At 43.4% G+C, this 25,290-nt stretch overlaps 1 protein-coding gene across 1 annotated transcript; it reads right to left on the reverse strand.

The window, feature by feature from the left end:
- Positions 1 to 1,933: 1,933 nt before the first annotated feature.
- LOC112235777 (mothers against decapentaplegic homolog 3) lies at positions 1,934 to 24,955 on the reverse strand (the record flags this gene model as incomplete). Its single annotated transcript, XM_042315706.1, has 3 exons — positions 24,226 to 24,955; positions 3,630 to 3,823; positions 1,934 to 2,068 (listed from the first exon to the last, which is right to left on the reverse strand). Coding segments are annotated over exons 1-3 (532 nt in total), but the record flags the coding sequence as incomplete, so codon positions are not given.
- Positions 24,956 to 25,290: the final 335 nt, after the last annotated feature.

Raw genomic sequence — 25,290 nt, forward strand, 5'->3', positions numbered from 1 at the left:
GGCTGAGTTGGTTCTACTCCTGACAGGCTGAATGTACTGACTGAGTTGGTTCTACTCCCAACAGGCTGAATGTACTGACTGAGTTGGTTCTACTCCTGACAGGCTGAATGTATTGACTGACCCCACTGTAACAGGGGGGTCAACTTGTCTTCCAGAGGTAGTAACAGATCATGTGCTGGTCTGATCTCCAAGAGGCAGTGTCTGCTTCTGACGGCCTCTCAAGCCACCACAGACACCATTTGTGCCAGGCAGAGACTGCCCACCTCCTCTGGACTCAGTGTGAATGTGTGTGTGTGTGTTTGGCAACTGTTCATCCGGTCTGCTGATGTAGCTCACACCTCTGCTAGAGTCTGTCTGAAGGTAGGGGTCTAGGTGGCCGTCTCCCTAACTCACTGTGAAGGAAGGAGAGGGCTCTAGGTGGCCGTCACCCAAACTCACTGTGAAGGAAGGAGAGGGCTCTAGGTGGCCGTCACCCAAACTCACTGTGAAGGAAGGAGAGGGCTCTAGGTGGCCGTCACCCAAACTCACTGTGAAGGAAGGAGAGGGCTCTAGGTGGCCGTCACCCAAACTCACTGTGAAGGAAGGAGAGGGCTCTAGGTGGCCGTCACCCGAACTCACTGAAGGAAGGAGAGGGGTCTAGGTGGCTAGAGGGGCTAGAAGGAAAGGGGGCTAGAGAAAACAGAGAGGGGCTAGAGGGGCAGTGGCTGTCACCCAACCTCACTGAGAAGCCAGGAGGAGAACTGAAGGAAAAGTGACTGGATAAAAACCCTCGTCTGTCACAACTAGACTGTGTGAGAGTGGGCAGACAAGACCAAATCCCAGACACTGAGCTGTGTGAAACAAGGTCATGCATTGCAAACTCTAGGCCAGTCTCCCCTACTCACCGGTCTTGTCCGCTTGAATGGGACTTTTCTCACCGACCTTCCTCTCATTTTAAACGTCTCACTTAGACCAGTCTGGTCCACTAAAATACTTTTCTATAACATGCTGCATAAATCCTGACTGGTCTCACCTGCTCCAGGAGTCTGTGTGAGGACTAGTTTCACCTCCTTTACCACTGGTCTCACTAGTAATACGACTGATATGTCACCTGGTATGTAGACTTGTCTCACTAGTTATATGACTGATATGTCACCTGGTATGTAGACTGGTCTCACTAGTAATACGACTGATATGTCACCTGGTATGTAGACTTGTCTCACTAGTTATATGACTGATATGTCACCTGGTATGTAGACTTGTCTCACCAGTATTATGACTGATATGTCACCTGGTATGTAGACTTGTCTCACTAGTAATATGACTGATATGTCACCTGGTATATAGACTTGTCTCACCAGTAATATGACTGATATATAGACTGGTCTCACTAGTTATATGACTGATATATCACCTGGTATGTAGACTGGTCTCACTAGTTATATGACTGATATGTCACCTGGTATGTAGACTGGTCTCACCAGTAATATGACTGATATGTCACCTGGTATGTAGACTGGTCTCACTAGTTATACGACTGATATGTCACCTGGTATGTAGACTGGTCTCACCAGTAATATGACTGATATGTCACCTGGTATGTAGACTGGTCTCACCAGTTATACGACTGATATGTCACCTGGTATGTAGACTGGTCTCACTAGTTATATGACTGATATGTCACCTGGTATGTAGACTGGTCTCACTAGTTATATGACTGATATGTCACCTGGTATGTAGACTGGTCTCACTAGTTATATGACTGATATGTCACCTGGTATGTAGACTGGTCTCACTAGTTATATGACTGATATGTCACCTGGTATGTAGACTGGTCTCACTAGTTATATGACTGATATGTCACCTGGTATGTAGACTGGTCTCACTAGTTATATGACTGATATGTCACCTGGTATGTAGACTGGTCTCACTAGTTATATGACTGATATGTCACCTGGTATGTAGTTGCTCTGTGGCTCGATGCCGGCGGGGAAGTTGGTGTTCTCTGGGATGGAGTGGCTGTAGTCGTCCAGAGGAGGAAACTCACTGGGGATCTCTGTGTGTCTGGGAACCAGCACAGGAGGCAGCACTGCAGACACACAAGTAGACATGCATCACACACAGACAGACACACAAGTAGACATGTATCACACACAGACAGACACACAATTAGACATGTATCACACACAGACAGAAACACAATTAGACATGTATCACAGACACACAGAAACACAATTAGACATGTATCACAGACAGACAGAAACACAATTAGACATGTATCACAGACAGACAGAAACACAATTAGACATGTATCACAGACAGACAGAAACACAATTAGACATGTATCAGACACACAGAAACACAATTAGACATGTATCACACACAGACAGAAACACAATTAGACATGTATCACAGACACACAGAAACACAATTAGACATGTATCAGACACACAGAAACACAATTAGACATGTATCACAGACAGACAGAAACACAATTAGACATGTATCACAGACAGACAGAAACACAATTAGACATGTATCACAGACAGACAGAAACACAATTAGACATGTATCACAGACAGACAGAAACACAATTAGACATGTATCACAGACAGACAGAAACACAATTAGACATGTATCACACACAGACAGAAACACAATTAGACATGTATCACAGACAGACAGAAACACAATTAGACATGTATCACAGACAGACAGAAACACAATTAGACATGTATCACAGACAGACAGAAACACAATTAGACATGTATCACACACAGACAGAAACACAATTAGACATGTATCACAGACAGACAGAAACACAATTAGACATGTATCACAGACAGACAGAAACACAATTAGACATGTATCACAGACAGACAGAAACACAATTAGACATGTATCACAGACAGACAGAAACACAATTAGACATGTATCACAGACAGACAGAAACACAATTAGACATGTATCACAGACAGACAGAAACACAATTAGACATGTATCACACACAGACAGAAACACAATTAGACATGTATCACACACAGACAGAAACACAATTAGACATGTATCACAGACAGACAGAAACACAATTAGACATGTATCACAGACAGACAGAAACACAATTAGACATGTATCACACACAGACAGAAACACAATTAGACATGTATCACAGACAGACAGAAACACAATTAGACATGTATCACAGACAGACAGAAACACAATTAGACATGTATCACAGACAGACAGAAACACAATTAGACATGTATCACAGACAGACAGAAACACAATTAGACATGTATCACAGACAGACAGAAACACAATTAGACATGTATCACAGACAGAAACACAATTAGACAGAAACACAATTAGACATGTATCACACACAGAAACACAATTAGACATGTATCACACACAGACAGAAACACAAAGAACACAAATGCACAGATACGGTGCATTGTTTCTCTAACACACCAAAAGTTATAGATAGTTCTTTTATGTTTTCACAAATGACAGTTGAGGCTGAGCCTCTCACACCTGTCAAACCAGTAGTCACAGAGCCAACACATTTACAAGATGTGTAATACATGCTACTGAGGTGAAGCTCATTGAACCTCTGATGGTTTTTAATGAAAGGGGACAGTTGTCCGTACCTGGCGTCTCCACCCTCTGGTAGTGGTAGGGGTTGACACACACCTCATCCTTCTTGGTGTGGAAGGCGTACTCACAGAGCTCCACGGCCCGCAGCTCGTGGTGGGACTGCAGGTCCGGCCAGCGCCACAGGCGACAGTAGATGACGTGCGGGAGGCCCTTCCTGTGGGACACCTGTAACCGTCCATCCAGAGACCTGGCAGAGACAGAGAGGTTTGTTTTGTTGTTACTGCTTTGGAGTTATAAGTTCATAAACTGTTTTGCCTTTTGGCACGTTGCTTGAATAGTTTGCCGTTCTTGAAAACGGCCAAGCAGGCCAACTCCAAAAAGGTAAGTTCACAATCTCACGACTGCGAGTGTACAGAGATCACACCCCAATACACTGAGTATAGGCAAAAACATTGCACCTTGCAAGCAAAACACTTTAAAGCCCCCCCCCACCTGCAATTATATACATTCTACCATTGATCCGGAGAGAAGAGTGTGCAATTTTATACACTACATGAAATGTGTTTCCATGGCCGAGCAGCCGCACACAAGTCTAAGATCACCATGAGCAATGCCAAGCGTCAGCTGGAGTGGTGTATAGCTCACCGCCATTGGACTCTGAAGCAATGGAAACACATTCTCTGGAGTGATGAATACGCTTCATCATCTGGCAGTCCGACGGACAAATCTGGGTTTGGCGGATGCCAGGAGAACGCTACCTGCACGAATGCATAGTGCCAACTGTAAAGTTTGGTGGAGGAGGAATAATGGTCTTGGGCTGTTTTTCATGGTTTGGGCTAGACCCCTTAGTTCCAGTGAAGGGAAGTCTTAATGCTACAGCATACAATAATATTCTAGACGATTCTATGCTTCCAACTTTGTGGAAGGGCCTTTCCTGTTTCAGCATGACAATGCCCCCGTGCACAAAGTGAGGTCCATACAGAAATGGTTTGTCGAGATCGGCGTGGAAGAACTTGACTGGCCTGCACAGAGCCCTGACCTCAACCCCATCGAACACCTTTGGGATGAATTGGAACACCGACTAATCGCCCAACATCAGTGCCCGACCTCACTAACGCTTGTGGCTGAATGGAAGTAAGTCCCTGCAGCAACGTACCAACAACTAGTGGAAAGCCTTCCCAGAAGAGTGGAGGCTATTACAGCAGCAAAGGGGGGGACCAACTCCATATTAACGCCCATGATTTTGGAATGAGATTTGATCTAGAAGGTTTCCACATACTTTTAGTAATGTAGTACATACAGTTGAAGTCGAAAGTTTACACACACCTTAGCCAAATACATTTAAACTCAGTTTTTCACAATTCCTGACATTTAATCCCAGTAAGAATTCCCTGTCTTAGGTCAGTTAGGATCACCACTTTATTTTAAGAATGTGAAATGTCAGAATTATAGAAAGGAGAATGATTTCTTTCATCTTTTATTTCTTTCATCACATTCCCAGTGGGTCATTAGTTTACATACACTCAATATACTCACTATCAGTTCTCTATATACTACTGTAACCTAGTAACTGGTCTTCTGTGGCCTAGACAGCCTCCCTCAAATATACTCAATTAGTATTTGGTAGCATTGCCTTTAAATTGTTTAACTTGGGTCAAACGTTTCGGGTAGCCTTCCACAACCTTCCCACAATAAGTTGGGTGAATTTTGGCCCATTCCTGCTGACAGAGCTGGTGTAACTGAGTCAGGTTTGTAGGCCTCCTTGCTCACACACGCTTTTTCAGTTCTGCCCACAAATGTTCTATAGGATTGAGGTCAGGGCTTTGTGATGGCCACTCCAATACCTTGACTTTGTTGTCCTTAAGTCATTTTGCCACAACTTTGGAAGTATGCTTGGGGTCATTGTCCATTTGGAAGACCCATTTGCGACCAAGCTTTAACCTCCTGACTGATGTCTTGAGAGGTTGCTTCAATATATCCACATCATTTTCCTTCCTCATGATGCCACCTATTTTATGAAGTGCACCAGTCCCTCCTACAGCAAAGCACAACCACAACATGATGCTGCCACCCCCGTGCTTCACAGTTGGGATGGTGTTCTTCGACTTGCAAGCCTCCCCCTTTTTCCTCCAAACATAACGATGGTCATTATGGACAAACAGTGGGGCAGTTGCCCATCCCTGGGCTGACTATATAACATGTATTAAATATGCTCATGTTGCTCTGTCTCATTCTGATGCACCCTGATGTAGGATCCCAGTAGCAGAGGGAGGCTGTCTAGGCCACAGAAGACCAGTTACTAGGTTACAGTAGTGACAGGGTTTCTCCCCATGGCCATCTGTTGTCAATGAAACATGTAGACCACTGAGCCAGGGTACATGTAGGGGAAACAGCCTGCACTCTTGAATTGAACTGAACAAAAATGATTCCACTATAACCGTGTAAACATTCAAACCATTACCAATGCAATTAAACATGTTCCTTCATAGAATTTCAGACAGTCAGAAAGACGTCTTCACAGCGTATAAAATCAAACTACACAGCAGTCACACCACAGCTTGTGAATGTTTGGTTTAATACAACCCCTTATTGTCATGGGTCAGAGCTGTGTGATAAGGGTTTTTAGGTCTAATAATAATAATAAGTGGCAATGATATCACTAACTTAGAAACAGGAAGTGTAAAAGGAGAAGCTACGCATGGCTTTCAGCTTGTTATTAGTAGGAGAACTTGTGGTGGGGGGTTAGGAAACGTGCAGCCGATTCATCACGACTGAATTTCACCTTGTTTTTGTAACTTCACTATTAATTCTCTGGTTACAATTACATGGTCAAAATTCTGACGTGAATTATTACCATCTTGGTAAAGAGATCTCATCCTGCTGACGGTCCAAAGTAAACCATGAGGTCATTTCAGGTCATTTCAGCCAGCCATGACACCCACCATCTCAGATTGGTCTGAAATAGTTTCTGGAGTTAGAAACAAAATGCCATTCCAGAAACATTTTAAATTGCAGAGAAATTCAGCTAACTGATTGCAACCAAATTGGCCATTTGAATTTATAGGATTTAGATAATATTCAAATAATATTCAGTAAATATAATACCCAACATCCAATTTGGACCAAACTACTTCCTACAAATGAGTAAGACATGAAGAATCCATTTATTTTTTCAAAAGACAACCAAGTACCCTATGACAATCCAACAACCAGTATACACTATCAGTTCTCTATATTTGACCAGATGTATGGAGTAGAGATCGACCGATTAATTAGGGCCGATTTCAAGTTTTCATAACAGTCGGAAATCGGTATTTTTGGACACCAATTTTCCGTTTTTTAAACATTTCTTTACATCTTTTCATCTTTATTTAATCTTTATTTAACTAGGCAAGTCAGTTAAGAACACATTCTTATTTTCAATGACGGCCTAGGAACAGTGGGTTAACTGCCTCGTTCAGGGGCAGAAAGAGAGATTTTCACCATGTCAGCTCGGGGGACCCCTGCATATAATCTGACTGAGCACACAAGCATACAAGTATCTAAGTATCTGACTGAGCGGTGGTAGGCAGAAGCAGGCGTGTAGACATTCATTCAAACAGCACTTTCGTGCGTTTTGCCAGCAGCTCTTCGTTGTGCGTCAAGCATTGCACTGTTTATGACTTCAAACCTATCACCTCCCGAGATGAGGCTCGTGTAACCGAAGTGAAATGGCTGGCTAGTTAGCGCACGCTAATAGCGTTTCAAACTTCACTCGCTCTGAGCCTTGGGGTGGTTGTTTCCCTTGCTCTGCATGGGTAATGCTGCTTCGATGTGGTGGCTGTTGTCGTTGTGTTGCTGGTTCGAGCCCAGGGAGGAGCTAGGAGAGGGACGGAGGCTATATTGTTAGACTGGCAATACTAAAGTGCCTATTTGAACATCCAATAGTCAAAGGTTAATGAAATACAAATCGTATAGAGGGAAATAGTCCTATAATTCCTATAATAACTACAACCTAAAACTTCTTACCTGGGAATATTGAAGACTCATGTTAAAACGGAACCACCAGCTTTCATATGTTCTGAGCAAGGAACTGAAACGTTAGCTTTCTTACATGGCACATATTGCACTTTTACTTTCTTCTAGAACACTTTGTTTTTGCATTATTTAAACCAAATTGAACATGTTTCATTATTTATTTGAGAGTAAAATGATTTTATTTATGCATTATATTAAGTTAAAATATGTGTTCATTGGTCATTATTACAAATATATATATATAAATAAATAAAATATGCCAATTAATCGTTAGCGGCTTTTTTTGGTCCTCCAATAATCGGTATCGGCGTCGAAAAATCATAAAATCGGTCAACCTCAATTTTTTTCCCTGTTAGGGTTCAATCTGGTCCCCCACTAAGCTCTTTAGAAGCCTGCAGGAGAGTCTCAGCAGAGCAACGAGGAGTCTAACCAGTGACCTCACCGTACCAACGCTCCATGCTGTAATGTGATTGGAGGAGCCTTCAGTGGTACTCAGCCAGACTGAGCACGTGTGTGTTAGTCTCAGCCAACTACTGTGCCTCCAGAGGGAAAAACATCAGGGCCTTTAATATTTCATAGCAGCATTTCACTGGCTTGGCATTTTGAGAAAGGGGAGGGGAGGGGGAGGTGTTACAAGCAGAATCCCTCTGTGTGTGGTGGTGGAGGACAGGTGTGTGTGTGTGTGTGTGTGTGTGTGTGTGTGTGGGGGTGGTTCAACAATGTTGCCATAAACCAAACTAAATAATTAAACCATAAAAACCTTTGTGTGTGTGTGTCCACCAGCAGAAAATCTATAACATACAGTCCCTAATCAGAAGTCGCATTGTCACACAGAGCATTCAGTTCTCTATCCCGATGAGCTCTCGGTCCTACTCAAACACATCCTCCGGTTCTTATTAAACAAAAAGTTATTTCACACAGCGCATGGCACAGGGCAAGGTCCCCTTTTATGAGCCCCAATTGGCTGAAAAGGAGTCAGTGGGTTGCTGTTGCCACAGCCCGTAAACGAGCAGCCATTTCCTGGGGCTTTGCACATCAGTGAGTCCTGTGGCCATCATAAAGAATGAAGGTAAATGGGGGGCTGGGTTAGCTCAGCTCACTCTCTAGTGTTCTGTGTGCGTGTGTTTAACTATCCTTGTGGGGACCAGAAGTCCTGTGGCCATCATAAAGAATGAAGGTTAATGGGGGGCTGGGTTAGTGGGGACCAGAAGTCCTCACAAGGATAGGAAAACAAGGAAACATTTGGGTAAGTGGGGACATTTTTCCAGTCCACACGAGGAAAAATGCTATTTTAGGCTTAGGGGTTCCATTTACGGTTCAAATTAGGGTTATAATTAAGGCTATGGGATACAGGTAGGTTTAGGAGTTCGGTATAGTTTTAGGGTTATGGGTTAAAGGTTAGGCTTGGGCTTGGGCGTGGATTTGAGTCAGTGTAGTATTTTCAAAAAGTGTATCAAATACATTCCAATATTCAACAACTAGTTTTTAAAAAAACATAGAATTAACTAGATAACCTTTAGTTATCTGAATAATTGTTTTGAAATGTATTGAAAAGTAATAGAAATAGTATTTGAACACAGGGTTGTTTGGTGTGTGTGTGTGTGTGTACAGACTGGGCTGAGGTGATGTAACTGCGTCTCAGGCCCATGCTCTACAGTGGGTGTATTCCTTTGGGGTTTAGGCTGGGGGTTGACACTGAACATGGAACAGACAAAAACATCCTATTCACCAAAACTATTACGGTGTGTGGCAAAACCACATTTACAGCAGAACTATGCAGATACAACTTTGGTAACAGAATAAACCAGGAGATTTTACCGTAATTTCCAGTAAATGTTTTTAGTTTTATTTACTATGGTAATTGTTAAAAGTAGTCTTTGTGCATAGAATTGTATGGTTTGTTAAACTTTGAAAAATCAATAGTTTTTGTTTGGCATACATTTTACATTTAAAAATCGGAGTCTCTGCGTAATTCCGTTACCTTGGAATTGCCCATTCTCATTCCCTGACTCAGCCCTTCACTGGGACCCTACTCTCGTCACTGCACCCCCGCAACAGCTTTCTGGTCTGGACCAACTCAGGTCCAGGAAACACAAGACACACAGATTCAGCCGCAGACTCAATGTGCTGAGGGATTCCACTAGCACAGTCCAGGGAGGGAGGAAGGGACCATGCAACAAGCCCTAGGCAAAAACGCCAACAACTTCACATACAGCCGCTGAGTCACTGTTCAAGACATTTACCACAGCGATAGAAGTGAGTGAAACTTTGCCCAGAACAACCCCCAGCCATTCATAACATGCCACCGTCCCCGAGCGACTACCATGTTGTTGGAGGGGCCATACCAGGCCCCAGACGACCTCGCACTCTTCAAATATGCTTTATGAGCATGTGGAGCGCGTTGTGTTTCAAATATGTTCCAGGATGGCAGTGGAGGAATGGCTTTGACCCGGTATGCCCTGCCAGTGCCGGTGGGCGAGAACTCTGACAAGACATGAAAGATGGATTGGGTGCTGGGGAATGGAAAACACCAAATGGGTTCAGGAAGGATCCGGAGTCCAAGCCCTCCATGGACCCAGGCCAGCAGAACAGCCAGGCCCTAGGTATGGCTGTGTGACTGTGGCAAGTTACACTGAATGACACTCTCAGCAATCCCGCATTGGACAGGCCATATACAAAAATAATATCATTTCAGTGACAGAAACTGGGTAAACAAGTACATGACCTTCTAGAGTGTATCTAGGGGGAAAACTAGTGAGAAGCGGTGAGTCACTAGGCCTAGCTAATGGAGCATGGTTACTCATGTTTATCCCCAGTCCTGATTCCATTCAGCTAGACCTAGCTAATGGAGCATGGTTATTCATGTTTATCCCCAGTCCTGATTCCATTCAGCTAGACGTAGCTAATGGAGCATGGTTACTCATGTTTATCCCCAGTCCTGATTCCATTCAGCTAGACCTAGCTAATGGAGCATGGTTATTCATGTTTATCCCCAGTCCTGATTCCATTCAGCTAGACGTAGCTAATGGAGCATGGTTACTCATGTTTATCCCCAGTCCTGATTCCATTCAGCTAGGCCTATGCCGCATTACAGTATAGCTTGGTATACACCTGACACTTACATGCAACTTCAGCTATCAGAATACGAAGACAGCATTGAAAAGACGGGTCTTTAGGCCAACAAAAGTTGCATTGGCTAGAGTTACTCTAACCGGTTTGCAATCCCTTCAGCTTTGCTTGCTGGCTTGCCGGCTAGTTACAGATGTCAGCTGACTAGACAGCTACAGTAGTTGGCCACTGCCATTAAGTTGTTGTGTTATCAGATGTAGCCTGTTCCACCGTTTGCAGAATGCATTCAGGCATTTGAATAAAGTGTGACAAAGGAAATCTGTTAACAATGTGGACATTTAAATGGAGGTGTTGAACTGATGTGGAAAAGGTTAGAAGTTGAATTTGCTTTTGGGGGAACTGGGTGGAGGGTACTGTGGCTCTCCAACAGAGACTGACCCGGAGCCCCCTCACAACCCTGGAGATGGGAGACCTGCACCCTAAATCCCCCTTCCTCACCCACATCGCCTGCTGTTGTGTGTGTTGTCTATGTTTGTGTAGTATGGAGAAGAAAGGGCCCAGATTTGTGGGTTGGTACAGCTGCTGCTGCTGGGGTGGAGGGGTTAGGGGTTGTGTGAGAGGGGGTTCTCAGATTTAAGGGGTTGTTGGGGTGTGTGTGTGTGTGTGTGTGTGTGTGTGTGTGTGTGTGTGTGTGCCTCAGATCAGAGACTCCGACTGGCCCAGGCTGAGCTGCACTAATCTGAGGGGGCAAAACAAACACTTTGAAGCACGAACAGTCACACACTGGCTACGGTTCTGTGCTCCAAGCGCCTCTGAACAAACACACACCCCTCTGTGGACCAAGGCCAAAACTTTGGCCACGGAATTCTTCAACTCACTCAGCACACTGCTACAGTGAGTCAAAAGGAAGTTGGACTGGTAGAAAAACATCCACCAGGCTACATCGTTGTACTTATTTAAGATATTTAAATGAATGACAGTTTATTCACTAATAATCCTAATCCTGGTTGGTCTAGCCTATAGGCTATGCTTTGATATAGAATCTAGTTAGACTAAACTTTCTATTTCTGCTCCCTCATAATAACTACAGTCGAGCAACACAACAAAGACTACCTTGCCTGTCTCTAATGTCCATAAACTACAGAGACTGATCTACAATAACAGAATGGCCATGTCCTCATACAGAAATATGAGAGGGAGAGCAGGGGAGAGAGCAGGGGAGAGAGAGAGAGCAGAGAGAGAGAGCAGAGAGAGAGAGCAAGAGAGAGAGAGAGCAGAGAGAGAGCAAGAGAGCGAGAGAGAGAGAGCGAGAGAGAGAGAGCAGGACAAAAGGGGGGGTAAAGAATGACAGACTGTCTCAATAGATCAGGGCGGCTCAGAGTGTCTGCTGCCCCCCCACCACCACTCCGTCTGTCCCCCTGGCCCGACTACTTCCCCTCTCCTCCTCTCCACCCTCCAAGCATTGTGTGCCCCATCATAAAAGCTTGTGGCCAGCCAAAGTGTCCAATCTGACTGGAAGCAGTCAGTGTTAACCTGGTAAATGACACTGCATCAGCAAGCAAAACATGGGGGGGGCTAAATGATACCACACACTTCCTGAACACTACCTTTACAGCTTCCATGTCTGGGGGAAATCCTAAGGGTGTGTGCACCTGCCCTGCCAGTCATTCACCTGCTAGCTAGTTAGATATTTCCTCTCTTCCCCTCAGCTCAAAACAGCAGGCAAACACATCCTGTTTCAGTGAGCACAGCTGGAGTAGAGACAATGTGTGTGTGCCTGCCTGCGTCTGGGGTGGTCTCAACACCAACATCAAACACACAGGGAAAAGGCTAATGTTCGTTCAGCCCAGATGAAATACTAACTGAAAGTTAAATAGGTTCAACCATTAGATAGGCAGGGAGGATCTAGCCTGGACCAAAATACGTTGTGCTTCATTTGATTTCAACTGATAAAAGGTATTGCAGACCACCCTGGATGTTGCTTTAGGGCCTTTGCTTAATGCTTAACCTAATATTCCCAAGACAACACTAGCCTGAGCACCGCAACTAAAACAAACAGAAAGACACTAGCCTGAGCACGGCAACTAAAACAAACAGACAGGGACACTAGCCTGAGCACGGCAACTAAAAACAAACAAACAGGGACACTAGCCTGAGCACTGCAACTAAAAACAAACAGACAGGGACACTAGCCTGAGCACTGCAACTAAAACAAACAAACAGGGACACACTGCAACTAAAAACAAACAGACAGGGACACTAGCCTGAGCACTGCAACTAAAACAAACAGACAGGGACACTAGCCTGAGCACTGCAACTAAAACAAACAAAACAAACAGACAGAGACACTAGCCTGAGCACGGCAACTAAAAACAAACAAACAGGGACACTAGCCTGAGCACTGCAACTAAAAACAAACAGACAGGGACACTAGCCTGAGCACTGCAACTAAAACAAACAGACAGGGACACTAGCCTGAGCACTGCAACTAAAACAAACAAAACAAACAGACAGAGACACTAGCCTGAGCACTGCAACTAAAACAAACAGAAAGACACTAGCCTGAGCACTGCAACTAAAACAAAAACAAAAACAAAAAAACAGACAAAGACACGAGCCTGAGCACTGCAACTTTTTTATTTTATTTTTTATTTCACCTTTATTTAACCAGGTAGGCTAGTTGAGAACAAGTTCTCATTTGCAACTGCAACCTGGCCAAGATAAAGCATAGCAGTGTGAACAGACAACACAGAGTTACACATGGAGTAAACAATTAACAAGTCAATAACATAGTAGGAAAAAAAAGGGGGGAGTCTATATACATTGTGTGCAAAAGGCATGAGGAGGTAGGCGAATAATTACAATTTTGCAGATTAATAACACTGGAGTGATAAATGATCAGATGGTCATGTACAGGTAGAGATATTGGTGTGCAAAAGAGCAGAAAAGTAAATAAATAAAAACAGTATGGGGATGAGGTAGGTAAAAATGGGTGGGCTATTTACCGATAGACTATGTACAGCTGCAGCGATCGGTTAACTGCTCAGAGAGCAGATGTTTGAAGTTGGTGAGGGAGATAAAAGTCTCCAACTTTAGCGATTTTTGCAATTCGTTCCAGTCACAGGCAGCAGAGAACTGGAACGAAAGGCGGCCAAATGAGGTGTTGGCTTTAGGGATGATCAGTGAGATACACCTGCTGGAGCGCGTGCTACGGATGGGTGTTGCCATCGTGACCAGTGAACTGAGATAAGGCGGAGCTTTACCTAGCATGGACTTGTAGATGACCTGGAGCCAGTGGGTCTGGCGACGAATATGTAGCGAGGGCCAGCCGACTAGAGCATACAAGTCGCAGTGGTGGGTGGTATAAGATGCTTTAGTGACAAAACGGATGGCACTGTGATGAACTGCATCCAGTTTGCTGAGTAGAGTGTTGGAAGCAATTTTGTAGATGACATCGCCGAAGTCGAGGATCGGTAGGATAGTCAGTTTTACTAGGGTAAGTTTGGCGGCGTGAGTGAAGGAGGCTTTGTTGCGGAATAGAAAGCCGATTCTTGATTTGATTTTCGATTGGAGATGTTTGATATGAGTCTGGAAGGAGAGTTTACAGTCTAGCCAGACACCTAGGTATTTGTAGATGTCCACATATTCAAGGTCGGAACTAAAACAAACAAAACAAACAGACAGAGACACTAGCCTGAGCACTGTAGCTAAAACAAACAGACAGAGACACTAGCCTGAGCACTGTAGCTAAAACAAACAGACAGAGACACTAGCCTGAGCACTGTAGCTAAAACAAACAGACAGAGACACTAGCCTGAGCACTGTAGCTAAAACAAACAGACAGAGACACTAGCCTGAGCACTGTAGCTAAAACAAACAGACAGAGACACTAGCCTGAGCACTGTAGCTAAAACAAACAGACAGAGACACTAGCCTGAGCACTGTAGCTAAAACAAACAGACAGAGACACTAGCCTGAGCACTGTAGCTAAAACAAACAGACAGAGACACTAGCCTGAGCACTGTAGCTAAAACAAACAGACAGAGACACTAGCCTGAGCACTGCAACAAAAAACAAACAGGCAAAGAGACTAGCCTGAGCACTGCAACTAAAAACAAACAGACTAGCCTGAGCACTGCAACTAAAAACAAACAGACTAGCCTGAGCACTGCAACTAAAAACAAACAGACTAGCCTGAGCACTGCAACTAAAACAAACAGACAGACAAAGAGACAGGGACACAAGCCTGAGCACTGCAACTAAAAACAAACAAAACAAACAAGACAGACTAGCCTGAGCACTGCAGCTAAAACAAACAGACAGGGACACTAGCCTGAGCACTGCAACTAAAAAAAATAACTAAAACAGACAGACACACTTTCTGGTTGACTCGCCCAACAAAGGTGTTTAATCTCAATCTGTCTGGGACAGACCCCTCAGAGCCATCAATGTCTCCTCACACACACCCACACATTTTACAGCAGGTACCTGAGTCACAGTCCAGACTGTATTGTTCTCTAGTGGTGTGATACACACTGGTTCACTGAGAGTTTGTCTGTCTGTGTTGTAATTACCACTGGCTGCTCAACCCTATTGTTTGATTTGTCTGACAGAAAGTGGATACTGCTGTCTGAGACATCTCTCTTTCTGTTCCTTCGGTGTGTGTCTCCGTCTGTGTGTGTGTGTGTAGTCTTGGCAGATGGGTACAGAAGGACACAGTGTTGCCTGTCTGCTCTGCCTGGTAGCTCCAGCGTGTACCATCACCATACCTCATCCAGAAGCAGGAGGGTTTTGTGTGACGATTCCCCAGTGTATGTGGGCACCGGGTCATCTGCATTTTTGGCTTGTTGACTGCTTCTGTGTGTCCAAGCAGAGGGCATCATGGGTATTGTGCACACGTGTGTGTGCGCTGTGCCAGGTCTGGTCATGGTATTAAGTGTGAGTGCCCCAATCGTGGTCTCCACGCTCCCTCCATGCGCTGAGTGTGTGCGGGGCTTATAGTGTGTGTGTGTGAGGCGTGGTTAGTCAGCCCAGAGGAATGTGCTGTGGCTGGTTGCTGGGGCCTTGGGGAGGGTGTGGGCTGCTGTTTGGTTAGCAACTGCTGCTCTGTGTGGAGGCGGCAGGAGTTAGGTTATATTAGTGAGAGAAAGCTCTACTCTGCTTTGCCTTGGCCTGACCACTATCTGTCTGTGGGGGAGAGGAACACTAACTCTTCACACAGACAACAAGCCTGCTTTGTGTCCTATTGGCCACGATTACAACCACGACTACCACCACAACTACAACCACGACTACCACCATACTGAACAAAAATATTAAACTCAATCATTTCACTGATTTTACTGAGTTAGCGTTCATATAAGGAAATCAGTCACTTTAAATACATTGATCTGTATGTCACATTTTTAAATATATATATATATATTTTACCTTTATTTAAAGTCAGTTAAGAACAAATTCTTATTTACAATGACGGCCTACCAGGGAACAGTGGATTAACTGCCCTGTTCAGGGGCAGAACGACAGATTTTTACCTTGTCAGCTCGGGGATTCGATCTAGCAACCTTTTGGTTACTGGCCCAATACTCTAACCACTAGGCTACCTACCGCCCACATGACTGGGCAGGGGCACAGCCATAAGCCCACCCACTGGGGAGACAGGCCCAGATAATCAGAATGTTTTTTTTTTATTACAGACAGAAATACTCCTCAGTTTCATCAGCTGTCAGGTGGATGGATTGATCCTGATAGGCCACATCTGTCAGGTGGATGATTGATCCTGATAGGCCACATCTGTCAGGTGGATGATTGATCCTGATAGGCCACATCTGTCAGGTGGATGGATTGATCCTGATAGGCCACATCTGTCAGGTGGATGATTGATCCTGATAGGCCACATCTGTCAGGTGGTGGATGATTGATCCTGATAGGCCACATCTGTCAGGTGGATGATTGATCCTGATAGGCCACATCTGTCAGGTGGATGATTGATCCTGATAGGCCACATCTGTCAGGTGGATGGATCTGTCAGGTTATTTTTGGCCAAAGGTGGATGAAATGCTCACTAACACAGGTGGATGTAAAACAAATGATTGTACAGAATCTCAGGTGGATGAAATAGGCCACATCTTTTGGATTGATCCTGTGAATTTCAGGTGGATGATATTTTATTTCAGCTCATAAAACCAACACTTTAAAACAAATACAGAATTGTGTTTATATACATTTATTTCAGTACTTTACATGTTGTGTTTATATACATTTATCAGTACTTTACATGTTGTGTTTATATACATTTATCAGTACTTTACATGTTGTGTTTATATACATTTATCAGTACTTTACATGTTGTGTTTATATACATTTATCAGTACTTTACATGTTGTGTTTATATACATTTATCAGTACTTTACATGTTGTTTTTATATACATTTATCAGTACTTTACATGTTGTGTTTATATACATTTATCAGTACTTTACATGTTGTGTTTATATACATTTATCAGTACTTTACATGTTGTGTTTATATACATTTATCAGTACTTTACATGTTGTGTTTATATACATTTATCAGTACTTTACATGTTGTGTTTATATACATTTATCAGTACTTTACATGTTGTGTTTATATATATTTATCAGTACTTTACATGTGCGCGCCAAGGCTACTGTTCATTTTTAGATTTTAATTCGTAAATCTGTTCGTTTTTAGACCTGATTTGCTTTAGTTTGGTTTTAAAATATTTTCTATTATTTAGTGTTAGGAACAGAAAGCATGCTGGTATAGTGATTTTGGAGGATGTCACTTGGGGGCGGGCAGTTCAAATGATAACGCCAAGCTCAATGTGACTTATATAGTGGAGTGAAACTGACGCCCATGCTGACGACAATCCAATGCTTTTTAACTTGTCTCAGAGGCTGCGGATCCCGTGTCCCCCAGAGCAGAAGACCCCTGGGTTTCTTTACGTCTACATTATGCCCACATTGCTGTGGTCACTCTCCCTTCACATTTCTCACTGTCAAACTGTGAATGATAATTCTTCAAGTTTTTCCAGTGAAATGTCCACGCAGCATCTGCATATTAACCATGTGATCTCAATCACTGTCATGGGAATATTCATTCAGATCAACTTGAGCTATACAGTGTCATTTTGAATTAAGTACAGTGAGCACATTTTGTAGCAGATTGTGTTAAACTGCAGCAAAGCCTACCTGTTTTTAGTTTCAATCAAAGCACATATTTTGCCTAGTGGCACACTTGAGTTTTGCCCACATCCTGAAATATAAGAAATGAGGTGGTGTTTCTTGTCTTACAGTAACTTTATACTATGCAGTTATATTTGGCAGGGGTGGCAGGTAGCGTTGGGCCAGTAACCGAAAGGTCACTGGTTCAAATACCGGAGCCAACAAGGTGAAAAATCTGTTGCTGTGCCCTTGAGGCAGGTAATTAATCCTAATTGCTCCGAGGGTGCTGTACAACGTTGACCCAGGCCATGACCCCATTCCCTGTGGGTGTTTCTCAGGGGGAGTTGGGATATGCAAGAAACACATCTCCAAAACACACTTGTGTGTAACAGGACAAATATAAACACCCCACAAATAGTACCATTTTTATTCATTTCTGTTATGAAGAATACTATCACTCTGGGATCTGGCAGACCTTGATCTCACTTCATTAAAGGAGCACCATTCCCCAGAGCAGCCTGTTCTCTACGAGACGAGACGGTGTTAAGTAGAGTACCGCACATGAGCAGAAACTTCGGGACCTTTAGCGTTCAGGAAGAGTCCCGAAAAGTCAAGATCCGAAGCCACAGTTTCAGCTGTAGTAGTACGTGTTAGTCTAGGTAGCTAACGTCAGTCTTCTATGTTTTTCCATGTTAGCTAGTGACGCCTCGGAACAGTGGCGCCTCGGAACAGTGGCGCCTCGGAACAGTGGCGCCCCGGAACAGTGGCGCCCTGGAACAGTGGCGCCCCGGAACAGTGATACACAAGCTAGGCCTTTTTGAAACGTCTCCATCTCCTGGCTGCATTTACCCACCAGATTCAGCAGCTTGAAAACAACAGATTGAGAAGGTTTTTTTAGATTAACATAATTCATGATGGTTTGTATTTTAGCTTTGTTAGTTTTTGGAGTCAAAGTTGATAGCTTAAGTGTAGTTTGAGTTTTTCCAAACGGTGATATTTAATTTCAGATAACTAAATATTTACTATAACAACCTTAGTGTGTGCGTGTTCGACCGATTAAATCAGGGCCGATTTCAAGTTTTCATAACAGTCGGAAATCAGTATTTTTGGGCGCCGATTTGCCAATTTTTTTACACCTTTCTTTAATCTTTATTTAACTAGGCAAGTCAGTTAAGAACACATTCTTATTTTCAATGATGGCCTAGGAACAGTGGGTTAACTGCCTTGTTCAGGGGCAGAACGACAGATTTTCACCTTGTCAGCTCGGGGGATTCAATCTTGCAACCTTAACTAGTCCAACGCAATAACGACCTGCCTCTTTCTCGTTGCACTCCACAAGGAGGCTGCCTGTTATGTGAATGCAGTAAGCCAAGGTAAGTTGCTAGCTAGCATTAAACTTATCTTATAAAAAACAATCAATCATAATCCCTAGTTAACGACAAATGGTTGATGATATTATCTAGCGTGTCCTGCGTTGCATATAATCTGACTGAGCGGTGGTAGGCAGAAGCAGGCGCATAAACATGAATTCAAACAGCACTTTCGTGCGTTTTGCCAGCAGCTCTTCGTTGTGCGTCAAGCATTGAGCTGTTTATGACTTCAAGCCTATCAACTCCCGGGATGAGGCTCGTGTAACCGAAGTGAAATGGCTAGCTAGTTAGCGCACGCTAATTGTCGTTGTGTTGCTGGTTCGAGCCCAGGGAGGAGCGAGGAGAGGGGCGGAAGCTATACTGTTACACTGGCAATACTAAAGTGCCTATAAGAACATCCAATATTCAAAGGTTAATGAAATACAGATGGTATAGAGGGAAATAGTCCTATAATTCCTATAATAACTATAACCTAAAACTTCTTACCTGGGAATATTGAAGACTCACGTTAAAAGGAACCACCAGCTTTCATATGTTCTCATGTTCTGCGCAAGGAACTGAAACGTTAGCTTTCTTACATGGCACATATTTTACATGGAACATAATGCACTTTTACTTTCTTCTCCAACACTTTGTTTTTGCATTATTTAAACCAAATTGAACATGTTTCATTATTTACTTGAGGCTAAATTGATTTATTATATTATGTTAAAATAAGTGTTCATTCAGTGTTGTTGTAATTGTCATTATTACAAATAAATAAATTGGCCGATTAATCGGTATCGGCTTTTATGGTCCTCCAATAATCGGTATCGGCGTTGAAAAAAATCAGAATCGGTCGACCTCTAGTGCGTGTGTACATAGTTGAGATTTCACTGTAGGTCACTTCGGTGGTATAATGCATTCTCAAATATTTTCTCAAATCGCAACTAGGCCAGTTTATTCATCATGACATGCTTTATCTAATAGACACCATCACCCACGCTTCTATTGCTGTACAACAGCACTGTAGACCACTTGTGGTGGGGATACCAATCTGTTAATTATTTTTGTTATCAGCTCATGTTCCTCCCTCTGTTCTTCCTGCTTCCTCTCCCTGAGTGTTGTCACGATACCAGAATGTTGACTTCCATACCAGGTTAAGAAACAATACTCAACACTCTTTACCAAAACAATACCACAGTAAATAAATAAGGCATATTAGCCAAAGTCACAAAAGAACCCTTAATCCAGACACAAACTGAGGGACTGTCTTTCTCCTGCTCAAACATGCTGCCGTGTGAGTCGGTGGCAGCAGCCTGCAGCCCTGCAGTCAAAGGGATGTGTGTGGACAAGACAGACTGCTGTTCCCGGGTCCTGGCCCCGAACCAGGAGTGAGAGAGACAATTCTGTGCCGTTTGTTACAGTTCTGCTCTCTCAGCTCCGCTCCACAGTAAAGGCCTACAGTTTGGGACGGGTCAAGAGGGAAGACCAGTTAAAATACAGTCAACTCATTAAACTAATTGACAATTGCTCCTAATTTTCAAGTAGAATTGTCAATTCCATTCTATTTTAATGTATTGACAGCCGCTGAGATGGAATTGACTCTACAAGTGTCTTCCTCCTAATCCTTAAAACTGTTGATTTATTTTTTATTTAACCTTTATTTAACTAGGCAAGTCAGTTAAGAACAAATTCTTATTTACAATGACGACCTAGCAGGGACCTAGCCTCTCACCAACACCATGGTGTTCTCCGTTTTGCTCTAAGACCCCCACAAGCTACGGACTCGTCTGAGGTCGGTACCACCGATGTGCCAACCTCTGTCTGTAGCGTCCGGACCGTTTGAGATTTATTTCACCTTTATTTAACCAGGTAGGCTAGTTGAGAACAAGTTCTCATTTACAACTGCGACCTGGCCAAGATAAAGCAAAGCAGTGTGAACAGACAACAACACAGAGTTACACATGGAGTAAACAATAAACAGATACAAACTAATATGACCCCACTACGGAAAGGGGAGACTCCCATGAAAACGATAGTGTTGTCCCATTTTGCTTTAGGAAGGCCACACCTAGCCTACAGTTCACTAAAGCACATTTAAAAGGACAGGGAGAGAACATTAGTCTTCTCCCCACTCAAACAGAGCAGGCTCCGTCACTTAACAGCCGCCTCCACTGGCTCTGAGAAAGTCACTCTAAAATGACTTGACAGATGTGAGAATGTTTGTTTTAGGCGGAAGTGGGCCTCTAAGCAGGCCTCTCATAGCGAAGTTCCTGCCAGTGCCATCAGCATTGCTCAGGCGAGAGAGTGTGAGTGTGAGCCATCACAAAGCCATAAGTACACACTGCAGAATGACTAAGACATGAATTTGGCCCAGAGCCTTAGTTTCTCAGAACTACCCATTATTTAAAAAGCAAAAAAAATATGACTGTCCAAAACCACAAAAGTGTAGAGGCGCCAAGAAGCATGCCGAGCAATAGCTTTGCACCACAAAATAAGACAAACTCTGGGTAGAAAACTGCCATTTGTTGCGCAACATTTTAGAAAAGAGAAATGTAACAGGAAATAAGACTACTGGTTTCCAAACAAACAAATCATTATTTCAATGTTTTGTATTCAGACAATCAGGAAGGGAAAAAATAATCATGAGGCCTAAAACGGCTCTATGACCCACCATGACCCACTAGGCAAGCTATAGGCTAGAATTCTCTCTGATTACACAGCTTCTTAGAGGAGATTGCTGCTGTTAGGCCAGCTATATGGTAGAATTCTCTGATTACACAGCTTCTTAGAGGAGATTGCTGCTGTTAAACCCATTTGAAATGTTATCTAACAACTCAGGGCCTCTAAATCCACACCGGGCACCGAGGCTTTAGTGTTTAACACAGCTCCTGTTTCAATATGAAATAATTGTGCTTCATTTAGATCAGGTCAGTTGCGCAACTTCCTCAGGTTTAGGATTTGGGGTCTAGATCTGGTAGGTCGGTTGCTCAACTTCCTCATATATAGGATTTGGGGTCGAGATCAGTGAGTACCTTGATCTGATGTGTTACTGGGGAATTCCATGTATAGACTTCCCTCAATGGACCCATCTATGGATTTCATCTCAGAAGGATCCAAAACATCATAAATATATTTATTTTTGGCCAATCTGGCATGAACTGCCCTACTCTAAAAAAAGAAAGCCTAAATGGGTAATAACCATTGTTATTGTTCAGAGTAAATTATTCAAAGTATGCCTATTTAATGGGAGTTCAATTCTCAATCGAATGTAACAATATGACAACATTTTACAGATATTTTTTAATTATCATTTGTCAACTAGGGTCTCCCCACAAACACCTGTCCTATAGGCTACACATGTTACCGTTCCATACAAGTCCCCCACCATCAGCTCTATCAAGCCAGCTGTGACTCAGTGAAATCCGGAGCACAGTACAGAGAGTCTGGTGAGTTACCGTAGCTTAGCTAGCTCATCAGCTGTGAGGATAGTAATGATGAGGCGCTGGGGAATTCATGTGTTCGCCAGGAGAGCTCCCCCATGACCACCTCGACAGGCCTGAGCAAGCAGCTGCTGTCAGCCCCACCACAGGGGAATAAATAGGAACAGACCTCCCGGGCAATGTGGGCCGTTATTCAGGGGCAGGAAGTCCCCCTAAGCACTGCTCTTGGATCAGATTTCCCCATTCCAGTCCCAGCATTGACTATATGACACTGGTCTGTGACAAGGGCTTTTGCACTACAGCCAGGGTATTAGGGAGATATTAGCATATTATACTTCCGGGACGGATATTTTCAGTGCTACAAGCCTGGCTAAGAGGATATTCAATTGACTGAAGAATGCACAACACTTGTGGTGGTCAAACAAGAATGTGGGAGTGTCTGATTAGCTAAATATATCCAACTTCAGCCCACACCACCGCCCCAGCAGCTTGCTAACCAACAGTCCATGTCAGACAAAAGTGGAGATGAGATTTTGAAGGCCGATTCATTGATTAACTGCTGGAATTTATGGGACAACATGAAAGTTTCAGCCAATCACAGGTCTGCTTTGTTGTGAGGTTCTGAAATACCAACAGTGATAGCAGTAGGGTCACAGAAGTTACCCAAACTTAAGCATTACATACTAGTGTGGCTGCAAATAAACCAAACATCGATACCGTATACTGAAGGATATGACAGCTCTCTGTACAATAAACACGGATGAGTTTACAAACACCACATTGACTGAGCTGACAAGGAGGTGTAAGTAGAAGCTAGCTTTTCAGCATTACAGTGACATGACAAGCTTCCAAGGATGCAGCTGAAGAACTAGGCTAGGCCTAATTGATGGTTTTTAAGGAGAGTACGTTCGGGTATTACAGTGTAAGGGTTGAAATCTGTCAAGACAGCAGTGGATGTATTGCACTGCATGGCGAAAACGATGATTCAAATCTCGCCTACGCACCATCCTAGTAGAAAGCGCCCCAGATTAAGGCCAAATTATATAACTTCGTCACCCATTTGGTGTTTAGAATTGAACAGCTGTCTATTCCACCATGCAGATTCGCCTCGTTTCCTGCATCATAAATATATCTACCGAGGGTAGTGTGTAGTTTGCCAGCTAGGACAGTGAACTAGAATTCATTGTGCAACAAAAGTGTCATGCAATGATTATTGTTGAAAATAAACACGGGCAAACCTCAAAACATTCAACCTTCGCTAGCTAGCTACATTTGCTACCTAGCTATGTTTACTGTACTGTGATTGCTGATGCAGACAAGAGGCAGCTCACTGTATAACTTGCTCAGTTAGCTAGCTGGCTAGTTACCTACCCATGGTTTGTGCAGGATGCCCAAAAGCCAAACTATTCTTGAATGAGAAATATTCAATGGCTACAATATCAAATTGTTTGCGAGGAAGAGAAAGCTACAACTGGAAAGTCCAACCTAACTACCTAGCCAGATTTGTGTTTGAAAACTGTCACATTCAATCGATTCCATTTCTTGCGCAAAAACATTGCAATGTATGTTTCTAGTCGCCTACCTTGGTATAGTAATACATTTCGTGTTGATATTCTGTGTCGTGATGGCTTTTTCCAATTCATCCAGTTGCCCTGTTTTCTTCAACTTCTTCACCAGGCTTTTCACAGCTTTTTCACACCATTTCTCCTCTTGTCCGTTCTGTTCGCCTTTTTTCCAACCCAAAAGCCTTTTCACAATGGGGGGAGTAAAAGGCAGAATTGACATATTGAGGTCAGTATAAAGTCCTTCCAGTACTGTGGTCCTTGGTTTCGCAAGATACAGATGTAAATATTTTGTAAAACTATCCAAAGGACAAAATGAAGTGGGCGCTTGAACAACGACTTTTGTTAAATGTACACATATGCTGCACAAACAAAGTTCATTTGTAGCTACCAATTTTAGCGCACAGACTGGCTCAGCGATTACCGCACCACTCCACCACTACACTGTGTTGCACACGATTCAAATCAGTAACACTCCGCGGCGAAACGTAGTTCGCTCTAGTCGATTCGTAATGCATTCTTCATCCTCGCCTAAATTAAAGCCGTGGGTGAAAACCAAAGAACATTCGTCATTTTGGACTAAGGATTTTGAATTAAAAAATATATATGTAATATGGCCTCCTCTCCTACGCGTTGGTATACGTGTGATTATCAACGAAGTTTGGCCAAGTTCATAGTCATCCGCCGTCGTAGGCTCCGTCTGAAGTCTACTAAAAAATCTGCTTCAAATGTAAACGCAGGACGACTACCCTCCGTAGACTCCCCATTCAGACTGCAAAGTAGATCTGTGAAAGCCCGTAGGCTGCAGCTGACCAAAATGTGCTGCATCTGCATTGCACGGGCCCTGCCTTTCGCCCGGGCCTGCCCCACCGGCTTGGTCCCAGTCCCTGGTCCCAACCCATACCAATTGCCAAGAGTTGTGATAAAAACTCCACATAATGCTCAAGTCTGATACATTATGTAACATTCCACAATGCATGCATCACCATCACTTAATAAAACATAGAGGCCTATAGAAGATCACAAGGTTCCTTTCATCAATGAGAACTGACATTGTTCACAGCAATCTTGTGCATATTGCATAA

Source organism: Oncorhynchus tshawytscha, unplaced genomic scaffold (assembly GCF_018296145.1).
Source record: "Oncorhynchus tshawytscha isolate Ot180627B unplaced genomic scaffold, Otsh_v2.0 Un_contig_1324_pilon_pilon, whole genome shotgun sequence".
NCBI classification, from domain to species: Eukaryota; Metazoa; Chordata; class Actinopteri; order Salmoniformes; family Salmonidae; genus Oncorhynchus; species Oncorhynchus tshawytscha.